Source organism: Macrobrachium rosenbergii, chromosome 33 (genome assembly GCF_040412425.1).
Source record: "Macrobrachium rosenbergii isolate ZJJX-2024 chromosome 33, ASM4041242v1, whole genome shotgun sequence".
Lineage (NCBI taxonomy): Eukaryota > Metazoa > Arthropoda > Malacostraca > Decapoda > Palaemonidae > Macrobrachium > Macrobrachium rosenbergii.
In genome coordinates, this window is record NC_089773.1 from 12,072,501 (window position 1) to 12,086,101 (window position 13,601).

At 35.8% G+C, this 13,601-nt stretch overlaps 1 protein-coding gene across 5 annotated transcripts in view; it reads left to right on the plus strand.

The window, feature by feature from the left end:
* LOC136855930 (lachesin-like) overlaps positions 1-13,601 on the plus strand; it is a 460,516-nt gene that overhangs the window by 412,755 nt on the left and 34,160 nt on the right. For all 5 annotated transcript variants that reach the window (XM_067133427.1, XM_067133430.1, XM_067133428.1 and 2 more), the window contains one exon: positions 2,232-2,312. In XM_067133427.1, the coding sequence (XP_066989528.1) occupies positions 2,252-2,312 (61 nt within the window). In that variant the 5' untranslated portion in view covers positions 2,232-2,251. The remainder of the gene's footprint in view (positions 1-2,231; positions 2,313-13,601) is intronic.

Genomic DNA, 13,601 nt, shown 5'->3' on the forward strand with positions numbered 1-13,601 from the left:
AATTATGAAAAAATCCAAAAAACAAAAAGGCATCCATTAAAAGCGACGAATGACGCATCATATTTCGAGGAAGCAGCGGGAACGAAACGCAACTAATAAAAATAGAATAATAAAGACGAAAATAATGAATTCCCATCATTACGGCGAATCATTGCTTTCCGAAGCGGCAAAAAGGTTATATACATTAAGAGCAAAGTTAATGAAATGTCAACAGGGCTTTTTGCTTGGTACCACCACAAATGGCAAAGGCTCGAATGACTGTTTTCGCGGAATGTATTCAACAGAAAGCTGGAAGCCTGGAATTGGTTTGAGTTGAGTAAATATTCGTGAGAAGGACCGAACACAAAAATATAAAAAGTAACTCAAATGGCAAAGGGTCGACACTAAAAACGAAATGATACTGTTTTGGCGGACGTAAGTATTGACGCAACTTCTGCTGGAAAGCTGGAAGCCTGGAATTGGTTCGAGTTGAGTAAATATTCTCTGAGAAGGACCAAGCACCAAAAATTTACAAGTAAGTAACTCAGATGGCAAAGGGTCGACATTAAAAACGAAATGATACTGTTTTGGCGGACGTAAGTATTGACGCAACTTCTGCTGGAAAGCTGGAAGACTGGAATTGGTTTGAGTTGAGTAAATATTCGCTGAGAAGGACCAAACACCCAAAATATAAAAAGTAACTCAAATGGCAAAGGCTCGTCATTAAAAACGAAATGATACTGTTTTGGCGGACGTAAGTATTGACGCAACTTCTGCTGGAAAACTGGAAGCCTGGAATTGGTTTTAGGTAAGCAAATATCATCATGGAAGGACCAAGCCCCAAAAACATAAATAAAGAAGTCACCAAAACAGATTTGGCAAATCCTGTCGTTAAAAATAAAGAGATACTGCTTTCGCGGACATGATAAGTGGTGACGCAACTTCTGCTGGAAAACTGGAAGCCTGGAAGCACCATGCACCAAAAATATAAAAATAAGAGAAGTAACACAAATACCAAGACCTGTCAATTAAAAATGAAAAGATACTGTTTTCGCTGGAAAACTGGAAGCCTGGAATTGGTTTTAGTTGAGTAAATATTCTCGGAGAAGGACCTTGTAGTAAAAATATAAAATAAAGAAGTAATTAGCACAAATGGCGAATCGTGTCATTAAAACTGGAAAGATATTGTTTTCATGAAATTGGTAAGTGTTGATGCAACTTGTACTGAACATCTGTTGGAAACCTGGGATCCTGGAATCACTCTTAGTTAAGCGCAACGTCTTCTGGAAGTCTGGAATTGTCTGTGGTTAAGTAAATATCCTGGAAGAAGGATCAAGCACCAAGAAAAAAAAAAAAAGCAAAAAGCAGAAACCTTCGTACACAATCAAACACCCCCCCCCAAAAAAAAAAAAAAATTAATTAGACTTCATCTTTGTCCGTCCAGACATCTTCCAGACTTGAAGAAGAAGAAGGAGGAGGAAAAGAAGAAGAAGAAGAACAACAACAAGGAGAACAACAACAACAACAAGAAAAGAAGAAGAAGAAGAAGAAGAAGAAGTCCAATTAATTCTCTCGGTGGCTGCCTCGTCTCTCCCAGAGAACTTCTTGCACCCCGGAATTGATTCGCACGCCCTGGAAAGATGCACAGAATCGCGTTACTGGAAACGGGCCTTTTTCATTTGCCGGGCAAATGCAATGCATTGCGTGTGTGTTTGTGTGTCTGTGTGATAAATGAAGGAGATTTCGTTTTCGAAATGGAATTTCCATGCTCGATTTGCTTTGGGAAGGGAAATAAGTCGAAGGTGGTTGAATACAATTATTATTATTATTATTATTATTATTATTATTATTATTATTATTATTATTATTATTATTATTATTATTACAAGGTCTCTTTGTAAATGAATGAATTGTCGTTTTTGAAGATGTATTGGGGAATATTATTATTATTATTATTATTATTATTATTATTATTATTATTATTATTATAAGGTCTCTTTGTAAATGAATTACTTTTCCGTTTTTAAAGATGTATTGGGCAAGATTATTATTATTATTATTAAGTACAACTTTGTGCATGAAAACAAAAGCTCAATGGTGTTAAACATATATATATATATATATATATATATATATATATATATATATATATATATATATATATATATATATATATATATATATATATATATATATATATACACATGAAATTTTATTACAATCCTAATAACATCTTTCTCTCTTCTTTCCAGAATGTAGATTCACTGCAGCCATGAATCTCTTGCTCATCTTATTGGTCTCCCTGACGAGCTTCGTCTCCACACACACACATGGTCAGTTTTAGAATAAGTTTGGGTATTAATAGACAGATGACAGAGGAAGAGGAAGTTAAGAAATTATGTGCATTAATATTAGAAATTAGCTCCTTGGTAACATTTGAGAAGGGGGTGAATATTTCTTTATTGTTCACGATTTTGTAAAGTGATGTTTGTTGGTTATTTTTCTGTGATGTTTATTGTTTAGGTGAAGAGCTGTGTGTGTATATATATATATATATATATATATATATATATATATATATATATATATATATATATATATATATATATATATATATATATATATGCAGAAAAAATATTTGCTAGCTTGATGAAGAATTTAGAAAATTGGGGACTCATGATATATTACACGAGAGGAAACAGAGTTAGGAAAAATTTTAAATATGAAATTAAAATTGTCAATAGAACAAATATAAAGCTATTGAAGAGTGCAGATTTCCACATAGACAGTTTACCTCCTCCCCTATATACTGTCTATATACTGTATATATATATATATATATATATATATATATATATATATATATATATATATATATATATATATATTTCTGAGAGCAAGGGCTCATATAATCTAATCCAGTTTATTCTACAACGCAAAAATAGAGATTTGCATAAACTATATAAATAAGGTAAAAACCGCCAAAATAAAACCCAGTAAAAATATATGAATATATAAAAGAACCACCAAAATAAAAACCAGTATAAATATATGAATTGAGTAAACCAATTTGTCCCTAGATAAGGAATTCCTTCAAATGATGTCCTGGCAATATTTACCCCTTAGAGCAGTTTAATCTATACCATTCATCGCCAAAATAAAAACCTGTGAAAAGAGATTAACAAAGTAAACAAACTGGAAAACGTACCACTCCCAGTGACTTCCAGCTACACTTCATGGAAGCTAACCTTCCATACCACTCCTATCCTGCTCTCTCTCTTCTCTCTCTCTCTCTCTCTCTCTCTCTCTCTCTGTGACTTATTGTCACTTCATGAAGGACTAGTGATTTGCTCATATCCCCTTCCTCCCCCTTCTTCCAGGGAGAGACTTTGTCGTCCAGCGCCACTTTCTTCGAAGTTCTCGGAGACTCTCTCTCTCTCTCTCTCTCTCTCTCTCTCTCTCTCTCTCTCTCTCTCTCTCTCTCTCTCTCTCTCTCTCTCTCTCAGATTCATTAGCTAAACCCCTTCTGTATTTGAAAACAAAACATAAAATTCATATTAAAATTTTAAAAATCTTATTCATGGGATGACGAGCACAAACGTATAAGCCCTCTCTCTCTCTCTCTCTCTCTCTCTCTCTCTCTCTCTCTCTCTCTCTCTCTCTCTCTCTCTCTCTCTCTCAAGTTACAGCTTTTACATTTGAAAATAAATCATAAAATTCATACAAAGATTAAATAACTCATTCATAGCAGCAAAGTATAAGCTCTCTCTCTCTCTCTCTCTCTCTCTCTCTCTCTCTCTCTCTCTCTCTCTCTCTCTCTCTCTCTCTCTCTCTCTCGTTTCCTCGAGTTCACCATCGTCCATCTTTCAAAAGGTCGTGTTGACATTCCATTCGAGATTGTCCATCCGTCTTCATTTTCTCAATTTTTACTCTCTTTTCTTTTTGTTAATCCCGGTATGGACTGATATTGCCATTCAGTAATCCATTTTCATGAGGTGGATTTATTATTTTGTATTTTATCTCGTTTAGTGTTCCTGTAGGGGTTAGTGCACCTCACGAGGTGCACTGTAGGCATTGCTGAATTTTGTCTATAGCGTTCCTTCTGCCCCTAGTTGCACCTATCTTAAATAAAGCCTTTTACTTTACTTCCATTCACACTTTATGTATTTAATCTTGCTGTCCAGCCTCTCTAACACCCTCTTTTCGCTGTGTGAAGCGCTGAATGCCCGAAAGTGCCCAAGGGTATTGGGGTGGCGGCCATAAAACTGTTCTCAAAATCATTTTCGCAAGAAAAGTTTCTCTAAATCAGCAATATATAACTTTTCTTCAGGAAATATTTCCAAGTATTGATAATTATGCAGTAATACTTCTCATTACATGTATTTATTCTTTGTATTGCTGATATTTCTCATTAGATGTATTTACGATTTGCTGAACCTGATGCATTAACTAATTTTGAGGTTGTACATCTCTGAAATTATTCAAAATAATTTGATTTTCAATAACATTATTATCACAAATGATTTGTCATTAAATAGTTGGAATGTTCGACGAGTTAATATTTTTTAATATTCTATATCATTAAAATGTTTAAAAAAAATTTTCAGGTTATAAATCTCAGAAATCATTCAAAATAATGATCTTTTCAATAACATTATTACCACAAATCACTTGCCATCAAATAACTGAAATGTTCGACGAGTTAATTATTTTTTTTTTAATATTCCACACCATTAAAATGTTCCCTAGACTTCAAAAAAAATTAAAATATTCCCCATCCTTTTTTTCGAGCGTAAAAGACTGACACGGATGAATGATAACTCTAAGAATTATGAGAAGCCATTAATGAAGTTTTACGACGCCGCTTTTTAAGGGGAATTCATAACGACCCTCATTTATCTAACTAAAGGGAAGATAAATGGAGATAAATGAGGGAATAAGGAAGCATCCCCTTTTATTCTCCTCTGGCGGGAATATAAAGGAGGTTGGTAAGGGAGTTGTTTTTTTCGCTCGTTAATTTAATCACGTTTGAATTGGATTTGCATTCATCAGTTTCTTGTGTTACGAGTGTCGTTAATTGCGTGGAGTACTGTAAGCATTAATTGTTCTTTCCACTCTTCTTCTTCATCTTCTTCTTCTTCTTCTTCTTCTTCTCCTCCTCGGCTTGATCCCCAGTCAGGGTCGCTGTTTTTAGATGAGTAGTGTACTTATTTTTGAAGTGTATTAAAATGATGCAAAACTCTTAATAATAATAATAATAATAATAATAATAATAATAATAATATTAATAATAATAATAATTAATCCAATATTTTTAATAATTATAATAATAATAATAAATTTTTTCCACATATTTTTGAAGTATATTTTACCAATACAAAATAATAATAATAATAATAATAATAATAATAATAATAATAAAACTTAGCAGGACATTACTCAAAACCACACAACCCCCTTTATCTCTCCTCAGAAGAAATATAAATAAAACCTTACCCTTAGAGACCTTCCGTTTACATAATATTATCTCCCCCTCAGCAGACTCTCTCGCCAGGCGTCCACTTTCGCTCACATTTAAGCTTCTGACGTAAAGGGGTATTAAATGGGTGTCCTCCCCCACCTACCTGGGCCTAGATTTGGGTTACCAGGTAAAATGGGTCCTGCTGGGACTTTCTAGGTATATGGTGTGCAATTTTGACCTTTGTGCCATGTGACCAAAAGGTCGGTTTTCAGGAGGGTGTGATTTGTGTGTGTGTATGTATGTATATATATATATATATATATATATATATATATATATATATATATATAGAGAGAGAGAGAGAGAGAGAGAGAGAGAGAGAGAGAGAGAGAGAGAGAGAGAGAGAGAGAGAGAGAGACTCAATTTTATGACAGCCAGACAGACAGAGAGAAACCTATCATATATTCTCTCATTATCTCCATAATCCTGAAAAAATAAACAGCCAATTTTTTTAATAGCCAAAGCAAATTCTGACAACATAATATGCACATTTTTATTGCAACGCCGTGTTCAAGCGTTGCTTTCTTTACAAAAACAAGCGGGCAGTTACTGCAGTCTGCATAATATTGTGGTTTCCTCCCTCAATATGACTGCAGATTATTGCAATATGAACGTTTGGCAGGATCAAGATGTGAAATAATAGCCCAGTATATGGTCAGTTACTTAGCATAATCAAGATATTGTGGCTATATCTTATTTCATGAGTGAAAGGAATTGGTTTTTTAGTAATTCAGTTGAATACAAACTCCTGAACTGTACTTGAGCACAATCTTATTTTCATGAAAAAACTATCTATTATTATCTTTTTAGTATACAGTGTAGTATAGTGCAGTATAGTAGTTATTTCATAAGTGAAAGTAATTGGTTTTTTAGTAATTCAAGTGAATACAAACTCCTGAACTGTACTTGAGCACAATGTTACTCATGAAAAAACTATTTATTATCTTTTTAGTATATAGTGTAGTATAGTGCAGTATAGTGGGTTTATGAAATGTGAAATGTGGTTCCTGTAGAGTTTTACACATGATCTTGTGTAGTGTATGAAATTAAACAAACTCCAGCACTGTGTATATATATATATATATATATATATATATATATATATATATATATATATATATATATATATATATATATATATATATGTATGTATGTATGTCTACACATACAGTGCATGTGTGTTTGTGTATATGAATGTGACATTTCATTCTCAAGGAACCCATACACACAAACATACATCTATACATTACTTCCCGTCCTACCCACTCTGGGTCATCCCCCTAAAAAAATAGTGGTACCTCCCACCCTCCCCTCCCCTCCCCGCCCACCCACCCACCCACCCACCCTCCCAAAACTGCACAAAATTACGAGCGAATATAGATTTTGCTCTTGTTTACATTAGCCACCAGTGTCCTGACGAATAAGCTGGCCCAATTTAAGTCGTCGCGTGCCTGCTCGCTTTTATTCGCTGGGCGTGGTCTCTCTCTCTCTCTCTCTCTCTCTCTCTCTCTCTCTCTCTCTCTCTCTCTCTCTCTCTCTCTCTCTCGTTCGTGTCCTTTTGCGATGGTCTGTTGACTCGGCCGTTCCATATTTGTGTTGTTGTTTTTTGTTAGGTAATTAGTTTTTATTTTGGCCTGAGTTTGATATTTAAATCCTTTTCGCAAATTAATTTTTTTCCTTATTCCGTGCTTTCAGCTCACTGTTTTATCCATTATTCATTTATTTTTTGCTATTAATAATCTTTATTTATTTGATTACTTCCCTTATTAGTTATTTATCTATGAATTTATTCATTGAAGTTTCACTTTGATATGTAAAGCCTTCTGTCATAAAGATTGGCAGTTCTTAAATAAATGAATTGTACCTGAAAACCACTTGCATTTTTTGCCATAAATATATATAATGCCTTACATCTTTTATTCCCCTTTTCATAAATTTACTCTTGCTGTAAAACATATCATCTACAATTATCTCTTTACTCCACTTCCTGTTTACCTGACGTCTTCATTAATGTCTATTGCTGCGAAGCTTTCGTGTCATGAAAAGAAAATGCGTCAGGTACAAATGATAATTAATTTGGTCATGCAACTGCAAGCATTACATTAATTAACTCGATGTTCAAAAAAGGGGTTAATTTGAAATCTCTGGATAAAAGCACAGTTACACATAAATATATAAAGTATATTCGGGAATTTGTGACGCTGGATAAATATACCAAGTAAAAAATGCAATCGAGTTTTCTGTACAGCCGCTACAGCGCATAGTCAAGGCCACCGAAAATGGTTCTACCTTTCGGTAGTCTCGGTGTGATGCTGTATGAGCCGCGACCCATGAAACTTTAACCGCGGTCCGGTGGTGGCCTGTCCTATATCGTTGCCAGACGCACCATTATGGCTAAATTTAACTTTATATAAATTAAAAACTACTAAGGCTAGAGGGCTGCAATTTGGTATGTTTGATGATTGGAGGGTGGATGATCAACATACCAATTTGCAGCCCTCTAGCCTTAGTAGTTTTTAAGATCTGAGGGCGGACTGAATAAAGTGCGGACGGACAGACAAAGCCGGCACAATAGTTTTCTTTTACAGAAAACTAAAAAGCATAAAAAATTATAGAATTCTAAGAAGACATCTTGTATAAACTGCAGTATTTTGTAAAGGCTCGGACGATGTAGATTTTTTTAGTTATAACCATTACTAAATATAAATTAATATTTTAGATATATATAAATATATATAAGTTATGAACGAAATATATAAATAAAACTAATAAAACCGACATTAAATAGAAATATAGAAAACCGATAATTCTCATATTAATTTATTCATTACTGATCTGTGCAATGAAAAATGTCAATAAGATTATTCTTGCAATTGCTCTCGTTAAGTGGCAACAATAATTCACAAAATACACAGATTGAAAAACAAGCAAAAGGCACCACCTTTCAAAGGATGTTTTCATAAAATACCCATCTTTGAAGATAAAACTTAAATATAACATGAAAAATAATATAAAATCAGAAGCATTTTCTTGAAAAAAACATTAATCATCATATCATGCCTTCAAAAATAAAATACCATTTCTGAAAAAAATACATAACATTAAAAATAACTTTAAAAAAAATTATTTTTCATACGAAAAATACACTCCACCAATATTTCGGGGCATTGCCTTAAGGAAAGCACACAAGGTTCCACCATGTTCCACAAATTTTCACAAGGTTCCAGAAGGACCCCACAATGTTCCACAAGGTTTACACTAAGTCCCACAAAGTTCCACCAGGTTCCACAAATTTCTACAAGGTTCCACAAGATTTCGACCAGGTTCCAGAGGTTTCACAAGGTTTCAAAAGGTTCCACAAGGTTTCGACCAGGTTCCAGAGGATTCCACAAAGTTTCACAAAGGTTCCACTAGGTTCCACAAGGTTCCACAAGGTTCCAAAGGACTCCACAAAGTTGCACAAGGTTTACAGTAAGTCCCACAAAGTCCCACAAGGTTCCAAAAGGACTCCACAAAATTCCACAAGATTCCACAAAGTTCCACGAGGTTCCACAAAGTTCCACGAGGTTGCCACAAGGTTCCTCAAGGTTCCACGACTTTGTTTGATGTGGAAACTCCATCCTAATCCTCACTTTGGGAGAGAGAAAAGAAGAAGAAGAAGAAGAAGAAGAAGAAGAAGAAGAAGAGGCTTAATAGGGTCTTTTCTCACTGTTGAGGATTCTGTAGGTGTCACGATATTCTTTAGACCCTAAGACTCTAAGGAGATTCCTTGAGAGACGAGAGATTACGTGTGTGCTCGTTTGGATCGCGCGCGCACACGCGCACTGACACACAAACACACACACACACACACATACAGTGTATATATATGAATGTATGTATATATATATATATATATATATATATATATATATATATATATATATATATATATATATATATATAACTTTATCAAAAATATAATTTCTGGTCTAAGTAACAAGCAACAAAAAGAGAACTAACTAACTCTCTCTCTCTCTCTCTCTCTCTCTCTCTCTCTCTCTCTCTCTCTCTCTCTCTCTCTCTCTCTCTCTCTCTCTCTCTTGCGTTCGTTCACTATAATCCTTATATATTAAAAAGTGTCAAAAATTTTCATTTGTAAAATTACGAGTAAAAAGATTACATATACTATTTAACTCTCTCTCTCTCTCTCTCTCTCTCTCTCTCTCTCTCTCTCTCTCTCTCTCTCTGTTCGTTCGTTCACTATAATCCTTATATATTAGAAAGTGTCAAAAATTTTCATTTGTAAAATTACGAGTAAAAAGTGTATACATACTAAATAACTCTCTCTCTCTCTCTCTCTCTCTCTCTCTCTCTCTCTCTCTCTCTCTCTCTCTCTCTCTCTCTCTCTCTGGACTCAGCCCTGCTCTTCCCCCCACACACTGGGGAAAACAGCATTTTAAACTCCTTAACAAAATGAGATGACACGAGGGGCAAATGACCTCGAATGACCTAGTTCGGCCATGTTATGGGGCTCCTGCGATGACCTCTTATGGCCTCCTTTTAGGGAGGGAAGAAGGAACGACCTCATGGTATTAAAAAAAAGGGGAAAAAAAAATAAAAATATTGTGGATGCAAAGTTTTAGGCTGGTTTTTTTGGGGTGTTTGTTTATATGCATTGTGTCATATGAGAGAGAGAGAGAGAGAGAGAGAGAGAGAGAGAGTCCTTCTGCTTTGGAGAGAAAGTAAAGCTTTGCTTTGGTTTCAAAGCAGCAGTGCTTGTGCTTTGTCGTGAGTACAGAGGGATGGTAGTTTGGCATTCTGGAAGGGGAGGGCTGCTTGTAATAAGGAAACGAGAGAGAGAGAGTGAGAGAGAGAGGCAGGGAGGGAGAGGGTCGTTACTTTTGGATATTGTCTCTTTATATCTCCTTTTTTTTAGAGACATTTCATTATTACAGTAGAGAGAGAGAGATGGAACACACACACGTTTCTCTCTCTCTCTCTCTCTCTCTCTCTCTCTCTCTCATTGTTTCTTAGGTCTCCTATTTCCTTATTATAATCCCTTTGAGAGAGAGAGAGAGGGGGGGTCTTTCCTATTTGAACACTCTCTCTCTCTCTCGTTTCCGACTGTCCCCTTTGAAAGAGACAGACAGAGAGAAAGAAAGCGAGAAGCGAAAGCCTTTGCTACTTGAACGCTCTCTCTCTCTCTCTCCCCCCTCTCTCTCTCTCTCTCTCTCTCTCTCTCTCTCTCTCTCTCTCTCTCTCTCTCTCTCTCTCTCCCTAAAAGACGACAGTAATAAGGAAATGTGGATCTCTAAAAAAAAAAAAGAGAGATAAAGAGACAATGTCCAAAAGCAACGACTCCCTCTCTCTCTCTCTCTCTCTCTCTCTCTCTCTCTCTCTCTCTCTCTCTCTCTCTCTCTCGTTTGCATAAAGAGCGCAAGCGGAGATATGCAATGCGTAATGGCGGAAAGGGTTTGGGGAGAGGGTTAGGACAAAGGACCCTGTTCCTCTGCCTTTGGCGAAACAGACAAAGCGGAGAAGGCAATTGACATTCTTGAGAATGGCAGAATGCTGAATGCTTTCCCCTCCACCCCTCTTCAAACCCAACCCCCTTCAAAAGCAGAGGGGTTGGGGAGGGGGCAAGGGGTACGAATTTGGGGTGCAGTCGGAATAAAAAGGTAGTCGTCATGATGTAACGTTAGGGTCGGTACTTTGTCCTTTAGAGTTGGGATTGTAATCCCAAGATGTCGAATAAGGGAAGAAATTGTTGGATATCTTTACAATTGATATATTTACCCTCTGGGATTGGAGATGTAATTTTAGTACGTCGAGTAAGGGAAAATATTGTTGAATATGTTTACAGTAAATACCCTTTGGGACTGTAATTCTAAGATGTCGAATAAGGGAAAAATATTGTTGAATATCTTTACAATAAATATATTTCTCCTTTGGGACTGAAGATGTAATTTTAAGATGTCGAATATAAAAAAAAATGAATATCTTTGCAATATACTCCTCAGGAAGGCAAGAAAACCGCCATTTCTTCACAATAATGATGAAAATAAAATACAGAATTATATCTCCCTAATAGCGTTCCATCTTCTTTAACCTGAAGAAGAGAATAATTCTCTCCAGTGTTAATTTTAACCTTGAAGTGTTTTCAGCTATGTTATTTTTATAGTTTTGTTTTGCTTTTGACATTATTATTCTTTGTGATGTTTAGTAGAAGACCAAAGTTCTCTTGTTTATATATGAGAGATAGAGTCGAGAGTTTTGAGATGATTTAATGCGTCGTCGTGGAGATGAAATTATCCACTTAGGTTTTCCAATTGCCCACTTCTCTTCGTCCCCACTTCCTGAGTTGTTAGGAAAAAGCTTTTCATTTTCGCACTTAGGAGAAACCAATAAAAAAAGCAGCAAGCAGCAGGAAAAGCAGCACGTGTAATAAAAGTAGTAAGAAGCCGCAATTATCTGGTGAAAAAGTATTTTATCCTGATGGATATTTCTTGAAACAAGTCGACTCATTTCATAATTCTGTACAGCAATGCTGGAGGAAAAGGAGCGAAGGAACAGGATGAAATGGCAGTAATAACAGCAAAAGCAGCAGCCGAAATAACATAAATAACATCAAAAGAAGTAGCAAAAAGCAGCAGAAATATCTTCAAAAATCAGCAACGTGCAGAAGTATCAGCCTATACACAAGAAAAACCACCCACAAAAGCAGCAGTAATCACAGCAAAAGCAGCAACAAAAGCTGCAGAAATAACAGCAAAAGCTGCAGAAATAGCACCGAAAAGCAGTAACGGACAGACCCAGAATACCACTGTATCAGTCACTACACCAAAAAGAAAGGCAGCGTATGATCAAGGCCACCGAAAATAGATCTATCTTTCGGCGGTCTCGGTATAACGCTTTATGAGCCGCGGCCCATGAAACTCTCAGCCGGCCGTGTTGGCCCGTGTTGTTCCGTTGCCAGAAGAACGATCATGGCTAACCTTAAATAAAATCAAAACTACTGAGGAGGCTAGAGGGCTGCAATTTGGTATGCTTGATGACTGGAAGGTGGATGACCAACGTACCAATTTGCAGCCCTCTAGCCTCAGTAGTTTTTAAGGTATAAGTGCGGACAGAAAAAGTGCGGACGGGCAGACAAAATCAACACAATAGTTTTCTTTTACAGAAAACTAAAAAGAAATAAAAACCACCACAGAGAGATAGGTTTTTTTTTTTTGTGAAATTCCCGAAAATCCCCCGAACTGGGAATGTGGGAATTCGAGAGGAAATTCCGGGTGAGAGTGGATAAGGATAACAGGGTTGTGTGGGAGGAGGATAAATTCAAGATTGGGAGAGAGTCATTGTCAGAGGGGGGGGGGGGGGGGAGGGTATTTTTGGAATGTTGGAATTGGAGGCAGGAGTTTTTTTTTTTTAGAATAGAAAGAGTGAGAATTTTTAGAATGATCAAATGGAGAAAGCATTGATGATATATATTTGAATATGGTAAACAGGATCTTAGTAAAATTATACATGTATGTATATTATATATATATATATATATATATATATATATATATATATATATATATATATATATATATATATATATATATATATATATATATATATATATATATATTTACATTTACAGCTATCACAATATGGAAATTTCATCAGTAAAAAAATAATTCTTTATTTTTATTGGGGAAAATATTTCCCCTTTTACGATATTTTATATTTTATAATGTCTTTTTAGTTTTCTGTAAAAGAAAACTATTGTGCCGGCTTTGTCTGTCCGTCCGCACTTTATTCTGTCCGCATATTTTCCTGTCCGCCCTCAGATCTTAAAAACTACTGAGGCTAGAGGGCTGCAAATTGGTATGTTGATCATCCATCCTCCAATCATCAAACATACCAAATTGCAGCCCTCTAGCCTCAGTAGTTTTGATTTTATTGAAAGTTAAAGTTAGCTATAATCGTGCGTCTGGCAACGGTACAGGCCAGGCTACCACCGGGCCGGGGTTAAAGTTTCATGGCCCACGGCTCATACAGCATTACATGGAGACCACCGAAAGATAGCTCTATTTTCGGTGGCCTTGATCACACGCTGTACAGAAAACTCGAC